Source organism: Dromiciops gliroides, chromosome 3 (assembly GCF_019393635.1).
Source record: "Dromiciops gliroides isolate mDroGli1 chromosome 3, mDroGli1.pri, whole genome shotgun sequence".
NCBI lineage: Eukaryota > Metazoa > Chordata > Mammalia > Microbiotheria > Microbiotheriidae > Dromiciops > Dromiciops gliroides.
This window is the reverse complement of record NC_057863.1, coordinates 221,704,877-221,723,094: the sequence shown is the minus strand read 5'-3', so window position 1 is coordinate 221,723,094 and position 18,218 is coordinate 221,704,877. Positions and strand designations below refer to the sequence as shown.

Below are 18,218 nucleotides of genomic sequence, written 5' to 3'. Positions count from 1 at the left end.
GGCAAGTAAACAAGACTATGTTGGAGGGTAATTAAACGGCTCATTAATATAATGAATCTCTTTTTTATGCCATTAATTCAGTCATGTAAACCAGGAATTAATAGGTAATTAGCAATCATTTTTTTCCACTAATTTTTTTAGCTTGTTCCCTGGAATTATTGGACCATATTCATGTTTAAGGAAAACAACTGCGCAGATATAGTACAATTTTACATTTTAACCAGTGACTTCTTGAAACTAGTAGAATAAAGCACAATTAATTTTAAAAATTTTGCATATGTTATGAGGTCATATGATTCTCTGGTGATTTTTCATAAAATCTGTTATATGTAGGTTCTCCTTTAGAAAATATTGTGTACCACAACTTCATGGCATGGAATTTCTACATTCTTTCTAAATCATTTAGCAGTCAAAATATAAAAGCTTTATATATGATTCTAAATCCTTGAACAGCCTTTGTGTTGGATTTAGTGTGTGTATGAGTTCGATAGAAGTAACTTGAATTTGTTAAATCTTCTGATGTCTCATAGACCAATTAAAAATGAGAAATCAGTGTGAGTAGAGTCTTGGACCCTTTTTTTTTTTTTTTTTGGTGAGGCAATTGGGGTTAAGTGACTTGCCCAGGGTTACACAGCTAGTAAGTGTCAAGTGTCTGAGGTAGAATTTGAACTCAGGTCCTCCTGACTCCAGGGCTGGGGCTCTATCTACTGTACCAACCTAGCTTCCCATTGGACCCTTTTTTGCAAAATACAAATTTATGGGGAGAATGACCATATAGTAGGCAAAAATCTTTCACTTTAAAAAGTCCTTAATTATATAAGTGCCAGTCATTTGTGGGGAGAGATTTCAAGTTTGGCCTCTTGTATACTAACATACAAATTGACTTAGATGAAATGTACACAACTCATACCTTTAAGGTTTAACCTTTGCCTTGAATGTGTACGTGTGAAAATAATTGATGGAAAAGATTTCTCTCTTCAAGGTGAATTTCATCTTCTAGTCATTTTCTCCTGAAATTTTTCCCAGTGCAGTACTTCTGGGACTCAATTTCCTCAAACTATAAAACAAGAGAGTTTAGATTGGAGGATTTCTAAGACCACTTTTAGCTCTAAATCTATCACCCCATGATCCTAAGTTCACGGTAATTGAATTCGACTGGTAAAGAAAGAAACAGATCCAGCCATCTGTTCGAGGGAGCCTGTGTACTCCCAACAAATTACATAAACGTGCAATTAGGTATGTGTTGTGAGTTTAAAAAATCATATGCATCAATGAATCATAATTAGTTTTCTGTGGATCTTCACATCTGACAAATTTAAGGGTCTTTGGGGGACTTGAGTTTTCTTTTCAGCTTTCACTCTATGCCTACAGAGGCCCTGTGCCTGGGATAGACATTAGAGAGGACAATGGAAATAGACAATGGAAAGGTCCCTGAGCAGGGAGTCTCCTTGTCCCAGTTTTTCCAAATTGAAGCTGCATAAGCATTAGCAAGTCAATTAATCAGTTTCCTCATCTGCAAAATGAATGGATTGGTTAGTAGATGATCCTTAGACAACTAGATGGTATGCTGGATTGAGCACTGGGGCCTGGAATCAGGAAGACCTGAGTTCAAAGCCAGCCTCAGACACTTATTAACTGTGTGACACTGGGTAAGTCACACCCTCTGTCTTTCTTATCTCTAAAATGGGAATAATAATAGCACTTGACTTCTAGAGTTGTCATGAGGATAAATTGATATAATGTTTGCAAAGGACTCTGCAAACGTTAAAGCACTATTATTATCTAAGGTCTCTTCTGGTTCTGAATATTATTATGCTACTTGGGCTATTCCCATGGAATAAAAAATAATCAATTATTGTTTCTCCATGGAGTTACCATCAGTAACAATCATAGTAAGCTGTTGAGTATCTATAAGTGAGGTAATTCATTAATATTTGAAAAAGAGTATATATTATGGCGTGTGTATATTATGTAACACTGCTACTCTAGCTCCCATTGTCTGAAGGGCAGGTATGTTACCTTTCAGCCCTCCTCCAGGATTCTCTGAGTTTGAAGATGTCTAGGCTCTCTGCAAATAGCTCCAGCCCCCACCAATGGTGTGCCCCCAATTGTAGGGGATGGTCCCCTGCACCCCAGTTCTAAACAGTTGGTTCAACTTTTACAAAGGAGCATTTACTTCAGGGGGCAGCTAGGTGGTGCAGTGGATAAAGCACCAGCCCTGGATTCAGGAGTACCTGAGTTCAAATCTGGCCTCAGACACTTGACACATACAAGCTGTGTGACCCTGGGCAAGTCACTTAACCCCCATTGCCCCGCAAAAAAAACAAACAACAACAACAAAAACCCAAAGGAGCATTTACTTCAAAAGGCAAATATAAATATAAATTTCACAAATATAAAAACATATTCCCCCAAAATGTAAAGTTTAATCCTCCTTCCCCCTCATACCACCACAGTCTCTAGAGTGGGGAAGAGAACTAAGTTCATAGCTTAGCTGAATTCCTATAGAAGGGGCAGCTAGGTTACACAATGGTTAGAGCACCAACCCTGGAGTCAGGAGGACCTGAGTTTAAATCCGGCCTCAGACACTTAACACTTACTAGCTGTGTGACCTTGGGCAAGTCACTTAACCCCAATTGCCTCACAAAAAAAAAAAAAAAAAAGAATTCCTATAGAGCACATCGACCCAGTTCCAAATTCACACCCTGCTCCCCAACTTACTTAGAAGCCAGAAGGTTTCTAAGGTTGGTTGGTCCAACATCCCACCTACAGTCTTGATTCCAAAGTCACCATGCCTCTGACTCCCAAGTCTAGTGGGGATCAATCACCCCTTGGCACTTGGAACTGAGAAGCTGAGGATAAATGAAATAGAACAAAGACAGAAATACCCCCAGGCTAAGAGAAACCTTGGAGGCTAGGGAAAAGAGGGAGAGCATGGAGTGGAAGTCCTAACCCCTCTCACTGGCCCAGTTCATGATGCCTCCACTGTAAGTGAACGGTGGGCATCAGAAGCAGCAGAAAAGATTGCACAGGAAAGAGAACAATTCTCCCAGTCTGAGGAGTCTTAAGAGATGCAGCCTGTGCTGACTAAGCAACCAATTAAAGGGGACTACTCCCGGGCCTCCATGTTAGGAGATCTGGGCATGCCCAGGGCAAGCTCCCACACTTACTAATGTATCTCCTTTCAGTATTCCCCTGTGCATCTAGGTTCTCTGTTTCTTTTTTTTTTTTCCAGTGAGGCAATTGGGGTTAAGTGACTTGCCCAGGGTCACACAGCTAGTAAGTGTTAAGTGTCTGAGGCCGGATTTGAACTCAGGTACTCCTGACTCCAGGGCCAGTGCTCTATCCACTGTGCCACCTGGCTGCCCCAGTTCTCTGTTTATGAAAGAACAATTGCTTCTTTTATAGCTATAATCAGTTGGTCTTGGGTCCTCATAATATCCCAAACTTAACATGTTTCTGTAGCCCTAATAAAAGGTAGCATACTTATTTTCAATTAAATATATGCTAAGTAGCCTTCTAATTGGTCTCACTGCCTCAAGTTACTCTCCACTCTGATCTACAGCTGCCAAATGATTTTCCTAAACCATAGATTGACCATGCTCATGTGCGAACATACACACACACACACCAATCAATTGATCAACTCCAGTAACTTCTTCTTACCTTTAGAATCAAATCTAGAGATCTCTATGCTGCAATAAACTAGGTAAAAGAAGATGAGGTACTGAACAAAAGTGTTGGCTGTGAACAGTAAGAAGAAGACTGAGAAATATTGCAAAGATAGAAATAATCATGAGAATAGCTTCCTAAAATAGAGGTAAGTTGAATGGTTAGACTACATTGATTTAACTGGTACACTTGCCTTTCTCACATTTTCTGTCACTAGAGGCAAATGTAGTAGGTTCCATTTCTATAATTGACAGTTCATATGATCACAGAACAAGTCACTTCATTTCTCTGAGCCTCAGTTTCCTTATCTGTAAAGTGAAGGGTGATGAACATTTCCAGCTCTGTCATTCAATGACAATGATTTGTGTATTTCACATTTTCTCATGACATACTGATGTCAAAACTCCCATCCAAATAATCTTTTACCATTTTGCTTTTGGGGTTATGTCATCTATCTCTTTTAAGTGGTAAGAAAATCTATATTATGGAGTAGTTAAATATCTCTCTTTTCTAAGAACAAGGTAATAAAGTTAATCATAGTTTTTATGCCTCACATTAATGAAAATTGCCATTTTTGTTAGTGGTGGTAGTCAGTCATTTTTCAGTAGTATTTGACTCTTCATGACTCCATTTTGGGGTTTTCTTGGCAAAGATACTGGAGTGGTTTGCCATTTCCTTCTCCTGCTCATTTAACACATGAGGAAACTCAAGAAAACAGGGTTAAGTGACTTGCCCAGGGTCATACAGCTAGTTAGAGTCTGAGGATGGATTTAAACTCAGGAAAAGGAGTCTTCCTGAATCCAGGCCCAGAACTCTATCAATTGCACCACCCAGCTGCCCCAAAGTCATATTCTACATTAAATTAAACATAATTTAAAAGACAAACTGGGGTGAAGTGGGAGTCAGAGAGATGGAAGGGATTGTACAAAGTTGTTTATACACATTACCCTTATATAAATTATGTTATCTTAAAATTAATATACAGGGGCAAAATTAAATTGCTTCCAATCCTCTAGAATTGTATTCATTCAGTCAGACTATAGTGTCAATAAATTGCAAGAGAATGAGCTGAGTGTTAAGGGAGATACTAAAAACATTTCCTGCCCTCATGGAACGTCTAATTTAGGAAGGATGAAATAATCACACAAATAACTATAATGCAAGGCAGATTATGATAAATACCATAAAAGAGCCATAAGCTAAATTCAATAAGGATTCAGAGGAGGGAGACAGCACAGGTATTTGGAAGGTTAGAGAAAACTTTATAAAGATGATCCCTGGGGCAGCTAGGTGGCGCAGTGGATAGAGCACTGGCCCTGGATTCAGGAGGACCTGAGTTCAAATTTTACCTCAGACACTTGACACTAGCTGTGTGACCCTGGGCAAGTAACTTAACCCCAATTGCCTCACCAAAAAGAATAAAGAAATAAAGAAAATAAAAATTAAATTAAATTAAAAAAAAGATGATTCCCTGAAGAATGGGTAGGATTTCAGTAGACAGAGATAGGAAATGGGAAATGAGAAGGAACCAACAGGCAATGGGGAAAATGAGCAAAAGGTTCAAGAGCAGAAAAACACAGGCCTTTTTTAGAGAACAACAAGAAGTCTAGTTTGCCTGTGGCAGTGACTGTTTATAAAGAAATCAAAGAAGAAAAGTGGGAATAGGGGCAGCTAGGTGACACAGTGGATAAAGCACCAGCCCTGGATTCAGGAGGACCTCTGAGTTCAAATCCAGCTTCAGACACTTGACACTTACTAGCTGTGTGACCCTGGGCAAGTCACTTAACCCTAATTGCCCTGCCAAAAAAAAAAGTGGGAATAGTAATTTTGAGCTCTCGTGTGGCAAGCTTTGGGTACCAGGCTAGGAGTTTGGACTTAATTTAGTAGACCAGAGGGAGTCACCAGGAATTTTTGAGCAGGGGAGTAACTTAATCAGAACTGTGTTTTAAGAAGATCCCCCCCCCCTCCCCCAGCAGTGGTGTATATGAGATTGAAAGAGAAGAAGACCTTGGAGTCAGGAAACTAGATCAAAAGTTAATGTAATAGTCTAGATAAGAAACAATAAGAACCCTACATTCAAATTGTGGCAGAATTCAAAAGATAATCCAATACCTGAAAATTGATTAGATGTGGAAGAAAGGGGATATGAGGGAATCCAGAATGACAGAAAGATTTCAAGCCTGGTTAACTTAGAGTATGGAGTACCATCAACAGAAGCAGGGAGGTCAAGAATGCACAAAACTTTTTTAATATTGTTATTTAATAAGTTATAGACACCTACTAGAGGCAATGAGGTGGAGTGACTAGAGAGCTTAGCCTCCACTAAAGAACTAGATTCAAGTCCTGTCTCTGACACATACAAGCTATGTGAATATGGCCAAGACCCTCTCACTGCCCCTAACCCCAGTCAACTCTCTTAAGACCATAAGGTGCAGAGTATGTGCCAACCCTCATTGGTAGAAGGACTTGCCTCTTATATCAATAAAAATGAAAGGTTGGAGTCCTCACTCAAAAAATACCCACCAACCTCCTGGTATGGTACACCAATAATGAATAGGAGACCAGCAATCTTTTCTTCTGTCCAATACAGCACTGGGATGTCATTTAGAATGAGCATCCATTGTACTTAAAGCACATGCATACTTAATATATTTTGTGTATTGCCTGGCCCCTACATCCCCTAAAGTCTTCCTTTGATGCCGCAGTGATGGGATCAAGGGGAACTCAAAGTCTTGAAGGCCGTGATAGCAGTATAATCCATGACAGATCCCAAAGAAGCCTTAAGTATGAGACTATATATCCATCATCTAAGAACCAGCCCAGCTACATTCAGAGGGCCCGTTATCAAATTGGCCACAGAAGGATGAAGTTTTTGGCCATGGAAATTCTTGAAAACTATTTACTATGGTGAGGAGGGGTTGAGATCTACATTGGCAGAGGGTATGCTCACATCAACAAAAAATAATAACAATAACATTCATTTAAAACTAACATATATATTTAATATATAACATAAATATATTAAATCTAATATAGCATGTTGATATAGGTATTAATATGAACTTATATATATTATATATTTTATAGCAGCAGACATGGGTGCTAAGTGCTACAAATGCTATCTCATTTTATCCTCATAACAACCTAAAAAATCACAGATTCCTGAAGTATTGTTCATTTTTCTTTTTGGTGGGGCAATTGGGGTTAAGTGACTTGCCATGGGTCACACAGCTAGTAAGTGTTAAGTGTCTGAGGTTGGATTTGAACTCAGGTCCTTCTGAATCCAGGGCTGGTGTTCTATCCACTGTGCCACCTAGCTGCCCCGATCCCTGAAGTATTGATCGGCATAGCCCCCCCAGTAAACTTGTGTGTCACGTGGTATCCTCTACCAAGCCTCAGATGCCACCTCCTCCATCACATTTCTCTGATTTGTCCCAATCCCAAATGATGCTTTCCTCTTCAGAACTCTCACGATGCCATGTCTGGATCTCTTTTACACACTTACCATGCTCTATTTTTTGATGGCTATTCATATCCACCTATCTCCCCTTTTGTGCACTCAGTACCTTCAAGACAAAGAATATATCTCGATTAGTTTTGTTTCTCTCCTAATGCCTCACACAGTGAACACTTTATAAATGTTTACCAAATGTCATTTTGTTGAATAGCCAACCCAAATATTCAAGTTAGGGGAAAAATTATCTTGGGGCCCTAAATGACTTCCTAAATTAACCAGATATTCTCTCTTCTATCACTTAGTGGGGATATAGACATCATGGTCCCAATCCCTGATTTATTCACTTTGATACACGGTACTTTCTCCACAGCTCAAGAAGTCATAGATCACTGGCATTTGCAGACCAGCCTGGCATCTGTCACTATGGCCCTAAAGTTGAATGCTGCTATGGATGGAGAAAGAACAACAAAGGACTCTGTGAAGGTAATTTTGCAGACATATCCCTCCTTGGTCGTTACAGCAGTCTATATAAGAATCAACAAGGGCCTTAAACTCAAATCATGGCTGGGTTCAAGAGATACTCCAGTGGTAGAATGAAAAACTCTTGACAATTGATTAGATATGGAAGAACAGGGATATGAGGGGGTCAAAGATGACACAAAGATTTTGAGCCTGGGTAACTGATAGCTTCGTGATGTGGCACAGTTGGTAAAGAAGGTTCATCGGTAGGATTCCCAGATGAGAGATCTGACTCACTGAAAAAACACAGGGTTAACCCTTCTAATCTAGCTAGCACAGCGGAAAGGACACTGAGGCTGAAGTTGGAAAGACCTAAGTTCAAATCCTACCTCTGCTATTTACTAGATATGTGACCCTGAGCAACTATTTATTCTCTTGGCCTCAGTTTCCTCATCTGTAAGTAAGTAAGAAGGTGGGAATCAATAACTTCTAAGTTTCCTTCTGCCTATAATTTTATGATAATTTGTGAAATGTGCAAAAATGTCAGGAAAAAAGCCCTTTGTGTTCTTTTAAACATAGCCAAACACAATTAACTTAGAAAGGCAAATCCTAGACAGAGCCTTTCTCAGCCTTCCCCAACTCCTCTTAATTCTCATGCCTTCCTTCTGTTAATTATTTCTAACTTATCTTGTATGTAACTTGTTTGTATATATTTGTCTGGGCAGCTAGGAGTCCTGGAACTGGAATCAGGAGGACCTGAGTTCAAATCCAGACTCAAACACTAACTAGCCATGTGATCCTGGGCAAGTCACTTAATCCTGTTTGCCTCAGTTTCCTCGTCTGTAAAATGAGTTGGAGATGAAAATGGCAAAATACTCCAGTTTCTTTGTCAAGAAAACCCCAGAAAGTGGTCACAAAGAATCAAAAATGACTGAACAATGACAATATATTTGTTTATTTGTTATATTCTTGGTTAGATTGTGAACTCCTCGAGGGCAGAAACTGTTTTTTGTCTCTTTTTATATCCGAAACACTTAGCACACAGTGTTTGGCACATAGTACTTAATAAATGGTGACTGGTTGATTTATGGGTTTTTTTTATCTTGGTAAGTATGTTGAGTTTTACCTGAAAGATGATGCATAACTCTTTAATCCATGGCCCAGATAGGCCAATATCTCCTAACTATGGGCCTTCTCTAATATAATATCTCTAGCCCATGTCAAGGATGATCTCACTAATAAACTCGAGTCTGTTCAAAGTTATTCCTAAAGCTCCCTATCTAATGGAATGGGTCCTTCAATTATTTTAAAAAACAGGCATTGGACTTATATCACAAAAAAAAGCAAGTATTTTTATCTTTATACTTGGATTATTAAATATTTTATGTTTAATAATGCATATTTTTCAAGTTGACTTGAAGGAAGAAGTGTATATTATAATTTTTTCACAATTCTGTCAAGTAAAATAAGTATTATAAATGTGCTCCTGATGGTGTTTGTCACTTTGGGTTGAGAATGCCCATCTAAAAGTTCCAGAGAGATTGTGGGATAGTGGAATAAGGTTCTATGGACATAACACCTTAGTGTGTCTTACCCCCTCCCTCATAAGCCCTTTACATGATAGTGTCCTTTTCTCCATACCACCCCCGGAATCATCTGTTTTGAAGCTGGAAGGGATCTAGTCTAACCCCATCATTTCAGAGATGAGAAAACTGAGGCCCAAAAAGACTCAGCTCCTTGCCTATAATCATATAACTTGTTATGAGCACAGTCATAATCCAGTGCTCCACATTACTTCCCTTCCTAGGCCAAACTTAACTAGATATAGATCAGGTCAAAAATTAGTAATTTCTGAAATAGATCAAGCAATGAGAAAAAAAATGTGGTAATAGCAGAAAAGATACTGGCCACAAAAATCAAGTCAGACTTGGGTTTACTCGCTATCCAATCTTCAGATATTAATCTCTCTGAGCCTCAATTTCCTCATTTGTTAAATGGGAATAATAATAAATTTATGGTCTATTTCACAGGGTTTTATTGGGAAAAGTTTACATAAATCATAAAACTATGTAAATCTGAGTTATTATTATTGATATTCAATTAAATATTAAGCAAAATCTTCTACTATCCCTTTTTTGCAGTGGGATATTGGGGATACAAGGGATCATGGGATAAAAATATTTGATATTTTGAAATTTAGACATTTGAAATGAGAGATATGTAGGTAGACAGATGATATGGCTTAATAGAGATGATAGATGATTAGATAGATGGATGATGGATGGATGGATAGATAGATGGATAGGTCAGTAGATAGATGATAGAAAGATAGATAGATGATGGATGGATGGATAGATAGATGGATAGGTAGGTAGATAGATGATAGAAAGATAGATAGATAGATAGATGGGCAGATAGACTGATGGATAGATAGATGGGCAGATAGACTGATGGACAGATGGATGCATGGATGGATGGATGGATGGATAGACACATTTATTAAGTATTTACTATGTTCCAGACACTGTTCTAAGAGTTGGGAATACAAACACAAACAGCGCTACCCTAAAGGAAATTACATTCCAATGTAGGAAACTAGAACATGAGGAGGGGTATGGCACAGAGATGGTCAGGAAGTAAGATAGAAGAAGCCTGAATCTGGGCAAGATAAGGCAACTGTTCTACAGTCAGCGTCCAAGGTGGTTGGTTCCTAAGCCATTCAAAGATCCTTGTGTGGAAACTGTGGAAATGATAGCCCAATTGGAGAAAAAATGACATAGAGATGTACCAAATAGGACCACTGTCACTGGAAAAATACAACGATCAGATGGCTGTTGGCCCTCTATAAATACCATTTGACTTGACTTTAAAACAGACCTGCAAACTCTCAGTCCTGAAACAGAGATTGATGGTGAAAACTAATGTGTGATTTAGTTGCAAGACGTAGGTTTTTTGTCTTCCTAGTTACTAAAGTGAAAAATGTGTATTTCAAATCATATGGTGATTTTTTTAGGCAGAAGGATGATGTAAGGCACATATGTTGGAATCTCTCAAAGTGGCAATAATAGTTTCTGAAATTATACAGACCTTAGAAGCTACCTCTGATGAGTCACTTAGGGCTATGGTTAAACAAAGTGGATCAAGTAAGGGTCCTTAACATTTTTTGTTTTATGGACCCCTTTGTTCATCAGATGAAACCTAGGAACTCCTCAGAATAATGTTTCTAAAAGCATAAGATAAAGTGCATAATGTATAAATGCATAAAAGGCATAAAACAAAATACACAAATGCATAAGAGGCATAAAATAAAATTCATTGTGCATAAGTGCATTAAATGTGTAGAATAAAATGCATTGTGCATGAATGCATTAAATACATAAAATAAAATGCATAGGGTTACAAAGGAAACCAATAATATTGAAATAAAGTTATCATAATATTTTTTAAATGAGTTCACAGACCTCAGGTTAAGAACCCCTGCTACAAAGGGAAGTAGGACTTGGCTTTTTTTCAAGAGCTCATTTGTAGCTGGAGGGGCATGGATAGGCTGCATTAAATATATCTTTAATTTGTTGCTAATAATCTTAACACTATAAATACCAAAAACAACTTGATGAGTAAGATAAAAAGTAAAATAAAATAAAGATCAAGGTGAAGTTAAGGAAGTTAAGGTGAAGTTGAAATTAAAGATCAACATTTGGTATCTTCATCAGAAGGGATCCTGAACCTCCCTACCCAACTTCTTAGTTATAATTTGCAAATGTATTTCATGAAATTCACTCTTTGAATCATCTTTTACTCAATTTTCATGTTTCTTCTTGACTATAAAATAAACATTACTCAAATTACCAAATAATAGGGTGAATACCTGATTACTGAACTGCTTATTTCTAAGCCTGCTTATAGTCTGCTAGGCAGGTCCTAAGCAAACCCAGTCAAAGATAAGCCCCCAACTTTCCCTCTTGTTACTTCTCCTTCAGTCTTCTACTGGCCTCTAAGAATATCTCTGTCACTGTTTTCAAACTCTCTTTGTTTTATTAAATCTTACAGTCAGGAAAAAAATCAGATATGGAAGAAAAAAAAGGCATTTATTAAGTACCCACTATATGTCAGACACTATGCTAAGCCCTTTACAATTATTTGATCCTCACAACAAGTCTGAGAGGGAGGTGCTATTATTATACAATTGAGGAATTTTCATTGTTCAGTCATTTACAGTTGTGTCCTATTCTCTGTGACCCCATTTTTAGCTTTTCTTGGCAAAAAATACTGGAGTGGTTTGCCATTTCCTTCTCCAGCTTGTTTTATAGATGCAGAGACTGAGGAAAACAAAGTAACTCACCCAGCGTCATACAGCTAGTAAGTGTCTGAGATTGGATTTGAACTCAGGAATTCCTTACACCGGCCAGAGCACTTTATCCACTGCACCACCTAGCTCCCCTGATAACAATGGTGTTATTCAATCAATTGACTATCTTCCTCTGTGATTTAAAAATTAATAAATTAAATATTTTCATAATCACAAGTGAGTTCTTTTAGTGGCTTAAGAGATTATGAAAGGGATAAAGCATTCAGGAAAATATGACCAAGGAAAATAATGTAAGAAGAGCTAAACAAAGTATTAGGCAGCTACCTGGCATAGTGGATAGAGGGCTGGGCTTGGATTCAGGAAAACCTAAGTTCAAATCCAACCTCAGACACTTCCTAGTTGTGTGACCCTGGGTAAATCATTCAACCCTGTTTGCCTCAGTTTCCTCAACCGTAAAATGAGCTGGACAAGGAAATGGTAAACCTCTCCAGTATCTTTACCAATAAAACTCCAAATGGGGTCATAAAGAGTCAAATACGACAGAAATGACTAAACAACAAAAAAAAAACCAAAACGAATAATACCACAAGTGTTTCATTTAAAAACGTCATCTATTACTTGATGATTTCTAAGGATCTCACTAGCTCTAACAATTCCATGGTTCTGTAAGAAGACATTATTAGGAGGAGAGTGATCAGTTGTTTGAGCATTTATAATAAGGGAAATAAGGGAAAGTTGGACTGTTTTTTTTTCTTTTTAGCAGAAAAGGTTTAAGTAATATTTATGACATAGCAGCAGCCTTCTTAAGCAAGGCTAAAATGATAAACCAGCATTCATTTTGGGGGAGAGAATGAATCTAGTAAGTAAATGAACATTCTTCAGCTTTCTGACCCCTAGCAGGTAGATAATAGGCAGCAGACCTCAAAGACAGCAGACTAACCCAATTATTGGCCCCAAGTATGTTGTGTGATAGAATATGCATGTGTTTAAGAAGTTGGAATTCCACTGCAGTGTCTTCTCTTGTTGTTGGATCTTCAAAATGCCTTGAACATGTCTTTTTTTTTTCCTTTCCGCAGCCATTTGTGACAATGGATGCAAGTATGGTGAATGCGTGGGCCCAAATAAATGCAAATGTTTTCCTGGATTTACAGGGAAAACTTGCAGTCAAGGTTGGTATAAAGTTCTGCAGATGAAAAAGCTGAGGCAGATAGGTTAAGAGACTTACCCAAGGTTATACAGCTAGTAAGTTTCTGAGATCAGATTTGAACTCAGATCTTCCTGACTCCACGTCCAGTTCTCTATCCACTGCACCACCCAGCTGCCTAGATGAGGAAATTGAAACCCAGAAAGGTCAGTGATTATTCATCCCTGATCACACACATTAATGTCAAATCCAAAGCTCTTTGTATGATGCTGTTCTGGCTTTCATGCTGAGACCCTTCAATGCATTTGACTACTTCTGACTATGGTACTCTTTGTGGAGGATGATAGTATTTTCCCCTCAGTTGCCACAATCAAAGATAATGGGGGGGCAGCTAAGTGGTGCAGTGGATAAAGCACTGACCTTGGACTCAGGAGGACCTGAGTTCAAATCTGACCTCAGATACTTGACACGCACTAGCTGTGTGACCCTGGGCAAGTCACTTAACCCCAACTGCCTCACACACACACAAATAAAGATAATGAGGCTGTACCACTATGTTCCCAAAAGCCTTATTAGAATAGCACATCTGGTTAAAACAAACAAACAAACAAAAACAAAACAGGGTACCCAATTCAGCAAATGCCTGAAGAGTATTAGGCTCTGAGATCCAATATTCACCTGTAGTCCCACTTTTCTCAAGGATGGGAACAACAGGATTCATAATATGGAATAATCATAGAACCAGAAGAAACTTAGGGGCCAAGCACTGAAATCACCCTCATTTTTCAGAGGACGCATAGGAAGGTTAATTGACTTGCCCAGGATCACACAGTTTGTAATTTTCTGAGGCAAGATTTGACTCCAAGTCCAGAATTCTATCCACTATTCCACACTGCCTCTTACTGAGGCAGTGGTGAAGTTTTAGTTAAGGGTTATGCACTCATTCCTGGCAGTTACAAGTGATTTGGTCATTCTTGCCCCTTAAATTTCGAGCACACTAGGCTGGCCTCCTGTCAGCTATCTCAAACAGTTCTGTAGCCTAAGATAAACATCTCTGAGGTCCTGCTAATAGCCTGCCCTCTCTTGGTTGAAATACTTTAGTCCCTAAGGGGATGCTGGGAAACATATCTTTCTTTTTTGGGGGGGGACAAGGGCTGAAAACGTTGTTCTCATAAATAATAGCCCAGATATATCCTTTACCAGTGGGTTTCATACCATGAAAACCCGTTTTTCTATTAATTTTTGTGTCTGTACCAAGACTCCTTATCAAGGGCTTTGAAAATAAATGTTTCCTTACTTGGTCTTTTTCAAGTTGTAGTAAAATATTAATGTTTGTGGGAGTTAGAAGCCTGGGAAGAGAAAATGCCCCAATTTTCTCAAATTTCAGGGCAATCTATCTTTTCCTGCGTAGTCTTTCTTACTTAAATAACCCTGGCTCCAGTTCACAGATATACATTAACAGTGACAGGCCCCAGCATGCCAACTGATGTGTTTCCCACAAAACTCCATCCAAGAGTCCTAGTCAGTTCTACATTGGAGTTTTGTGATGTGATGTCTGTCTCCTGGGTTCCCATTATGTCCAACCACTGGGTTTTCACTCCCCCGATTTATGCATGAGATTGATGAGGGAAAACCGATAAGTAGGGAAGGGAAAAGGAGGTTTCCATTAAAGTGAAACCCAGCCAGCCAGAAGACTGGAAAATTACTATAAAGAGAGCTCCATATTTATATTATATTATATTGTTTTATACTATATTATAGCTTATATTCTGTTGTTATATTATCATATTATTATATGATATCTCATTAAAACCAATCGACAAATATATAAGTGCCTCCTTATATAGTAAGAGTCAGGGATAAAGAGAAAAATAAAACAGATATATGTCCCTCAAGTACCTTCCATTCAAACAAGAGAGATAATTGATCTCTTTAATTATATACCCAACAAATACACATATACAAAATTATTTGGAAGGAAGGCACTACCAGGCAGGAGTATTCAGAAGGGCCTCAAGAAGAGAATGATGCCTGAACTGAGCTTGGCCATCCCTTTATCTTCATTGAGTATTTTTTTTTTGCAGAGCAATGAGGCTTAAGTGACTTGCACAGGGTCACACAGCTAGTAAGTATCAAGTGTCTGATGTCAAATTTGAACTCAGGTCCTTCTGAATCCAGGGCCAGTGCTTTATTCACTGCGCCACCTAGCTGCTCCTAAGTATTTGGGGTTTTTTTGTGTGTTTTTTTTTAAATAGATTCTCTACACAACACTCCCCCCCAAAAAAATCTATTTAGAAAGGTAGCCTGATTTGCAGCCAATTGTATTTTGTAGTTAATGATAATAATAAAATTTATTTACATATTTATTTTAATGATAATATGATAGTTTGTTTATGTATTTATTTTAATAATATATTTTGGTGATACGTAATATAATATATTATACATTACATAGTACATGATATAATATATTATATTACCATATAATATATTGCATGAACTATTCTAGCATATATTGTGTTACATGGTATGTTATATTATATCACATATAGTATATGATTTAATAATATGTTATTAATAATCTTTTGTATTATGTATATACTACATAATATATTATATGATACATCAATATACACACACATATATATAAAACACATATTTTCCCTATTATTCAATTTCAAAAAAATCAAAGCCCATTAATTAAGAAAAGTCTAAGAAAGATCAGTTCAGTTCCAATAACCTGGATGAGCTCAAGGCCCCTTTCATAGTTCCATACCTATGATCCTACATATCCCCCAAAAAAGTTGTATGTAGATCATATTTACAAAATGTGTTCTAGACATGGGGTGCAGCCTGTGCAAAGGAAGAAATGGTGTCATTTGCGAGAAACAGCAAGAGATCCTGTGTAGCTGGACTATGGAGAAGGAGCTCATGTTCATATCATTTTCCCATGGATTCTCTTTAATAGCTGGCCAGCTGGACGTTTGCATATGAACGTTGCTTTGTTTTGTTTTGTTTTGTCTCCTCTCTCCCTGGTTTTCTTTGGGGGAGTTTCTGACCTCAATGAGGTAGCACTGGGAGCACAATAAGGTAGGAATTTGGGGGTCACAGGAGGCAATTTGTTCTTTTACCCATGATCTGGGGAGCTAGTTAGCTTAAAAGACACGGGATACCAGGCCAAACAAGAGGAAAGGAGACTGGAATGCAGCCATTGGTTAAAGGACCAACAGGTTGTGGGAAAGCATGTTTTAATAGTCTTCAGAAGATTTTTTTAAAAACATGTACTTTTAGTGAGGTGACCATTTCCAAAGGTAACGGCATCTTCCTCTCCCCCCCCCCCCCCGCCCACAATGATTTCTGCAGATATGAATGAATGTGGACTGAAACCTCGCCCCTGTAAACACAGATGCATGAACACTCACGGCAGCTACAAGTGCTATTGCCTCAGTGGCTACATGTTGATGCCTGACGGCACCTGTTCCAGTAAGTAACAAAAAGAATCCATCCAGGTCATTCTCCCCTAAACAGCAGAATGTGAGAATAATTTTATGCTCCTCCTCAATTTGATCAGTATCTACTCAGTTCACTGTGTCTTACTAAGTATCAATGATTGCATGGGTGAGTGAGGTAGGATAGAGTTAAGTTTAAATTGGCTAATATTGTCAGAATGGGAATTATGTCAGAATTAATCAACCTATTATGTATTGGTGAGTGTACTACTATTACATGATTTGTAAGGCTTTTTTTTTTTTTTTTTGCGGGGCAATGGGGTTAAGTGACTTGCCCAGGGTCACACAGCTGGTAAGTGTCAAGTGTCTGAGGCCAGATTTGAACTCAGGTACTCCTGAATCCAGGACCGGTGCTTTATCCACTGTACCACCTCTAGCCACCCCTGTAAGGCATTTCTAATACGTAGATATATAGTTTGTTACATAGGCCTGTATTAACCTGTGTTAAGGATAGAGATAGAAGTTTTTAGTATCACCTACTTCCAACCCATAACCTATAAATGCACTCCTGCTGTGTTCCAGAAAACCACAGTTCCCCCTTTTACTTTCACTGATGCTCCTGGAAAGTCCCAGAATCTTGTTGCCTCGTCACTGACTAAACACTCGTGATTCTTGACATGTGGAAAGTCTGATAACTAAATTCTAGTGACTGGTGGACATTTCCCTTAGCCAATCATACAGATTTCCCCTTTTTGGAACTGACCAAAGAATTGTACCACCTTGTTCTATTTTTGATGATTTATCAAACTGTATAAATATTACCTCAAAACTAAGCAGGGGAAGGGGGGGCAGCTAGGTGGCACAGTGGATAAAGCACCGACCCTGGATTCAGGAGGACCTGAGTTCAAATCTGGCCTCAGACACTTGACACTTACTAGTTGTGTGACCCTGGGCAAGTCACTTAATCCCAATTGCCTCACCAAAAAAATAAATAAATAAAATAACTAAGAAGGGGGTCCATGATTACAGAGGCAAGTTTTGGATCCTGTTTCTTAGGAATCACTATTTTCCCTCATAAACTGAAACTGCTCAGAGTGCCTCAGTTTCCCTTTATTACGGATTGGAATTTTAGGGTCACAGGAGGCAGTTTGGTCTTTTGCCCATGATTCTGGGGAGCTATTTAGCTTGAAAGACACAGGATGCCAAGTCAAACAAGAGGCATGGAGACTGGAATGCTATCGTTGGTTAAAAGACCAACAGGTTGTGGGAAAGCATGTTTTAATAGTCCTCAGTAGATTAAAAAACACACACACATACTTTTAGTGAGGTGACAAGTACCACTCAGGGGCAGAGAATTTCCTATCCCTTACACATCTTACATGTCATCCCATTGAATATTGTAAAGAGTTGCCAGAAATGCTTTCAGATAAACATTCCCGTAAAGAAAAGCCTTTCTGTAAAAAAGAAAAATGAGGATCCTGTGGGAGCTTAAGTGTCTGTATAAAAGAGAGAAAGCCTTTCAGGTATTACATTTCATTAAGAAGAGAAGAGCTCCCACCCTGGAGTCACCAGCACCACCCTGCACTTTTCTCCCACACACTCATTCATATGCATTCTCTCCCTTTGCTCCTCTCCTCCCCATCCCCCAAGTCCCTTTAATCATGTTCCATTGATGTGCCTTAGAGAAAAGCAGAGCCAAGAGAAGCCTGTTGAGACTATCAACCCTGT

General features: G+C 38.5%; 1 protein-coding gene across 2 annotated transcripts in view; it reads left to right on the top strand.

Annotated features, from left to right (window-relative positions):
- EGFL6 (EGF like domain multiple 6) overlaps window positions 1–18,218 on the top strand; it is a 73,728-nt gene that overhangs the window by 11,452 nt on the left and 44,058 nt on the right. For both annotated transcript variants that reach the window (XM_043996418.1, XM_043996417.1), the window contains exons 2-4: window positions 7,500–7,612; window positions 12,974–13,066; window positions 16,405–16,524. In XM_043996418.1, coding sequence (XP_043852353.1) covers window positions 7,500–7,612; window positions 12,974–13,066; window positions 16,405–16,524 — 326 coding nt within the window. The remainder of the gene's footprint in view (window positions 1–7,499; window positions 7,613–12,973; window positions 13,067–16,404; window positions 16,525–18,218) is intronic.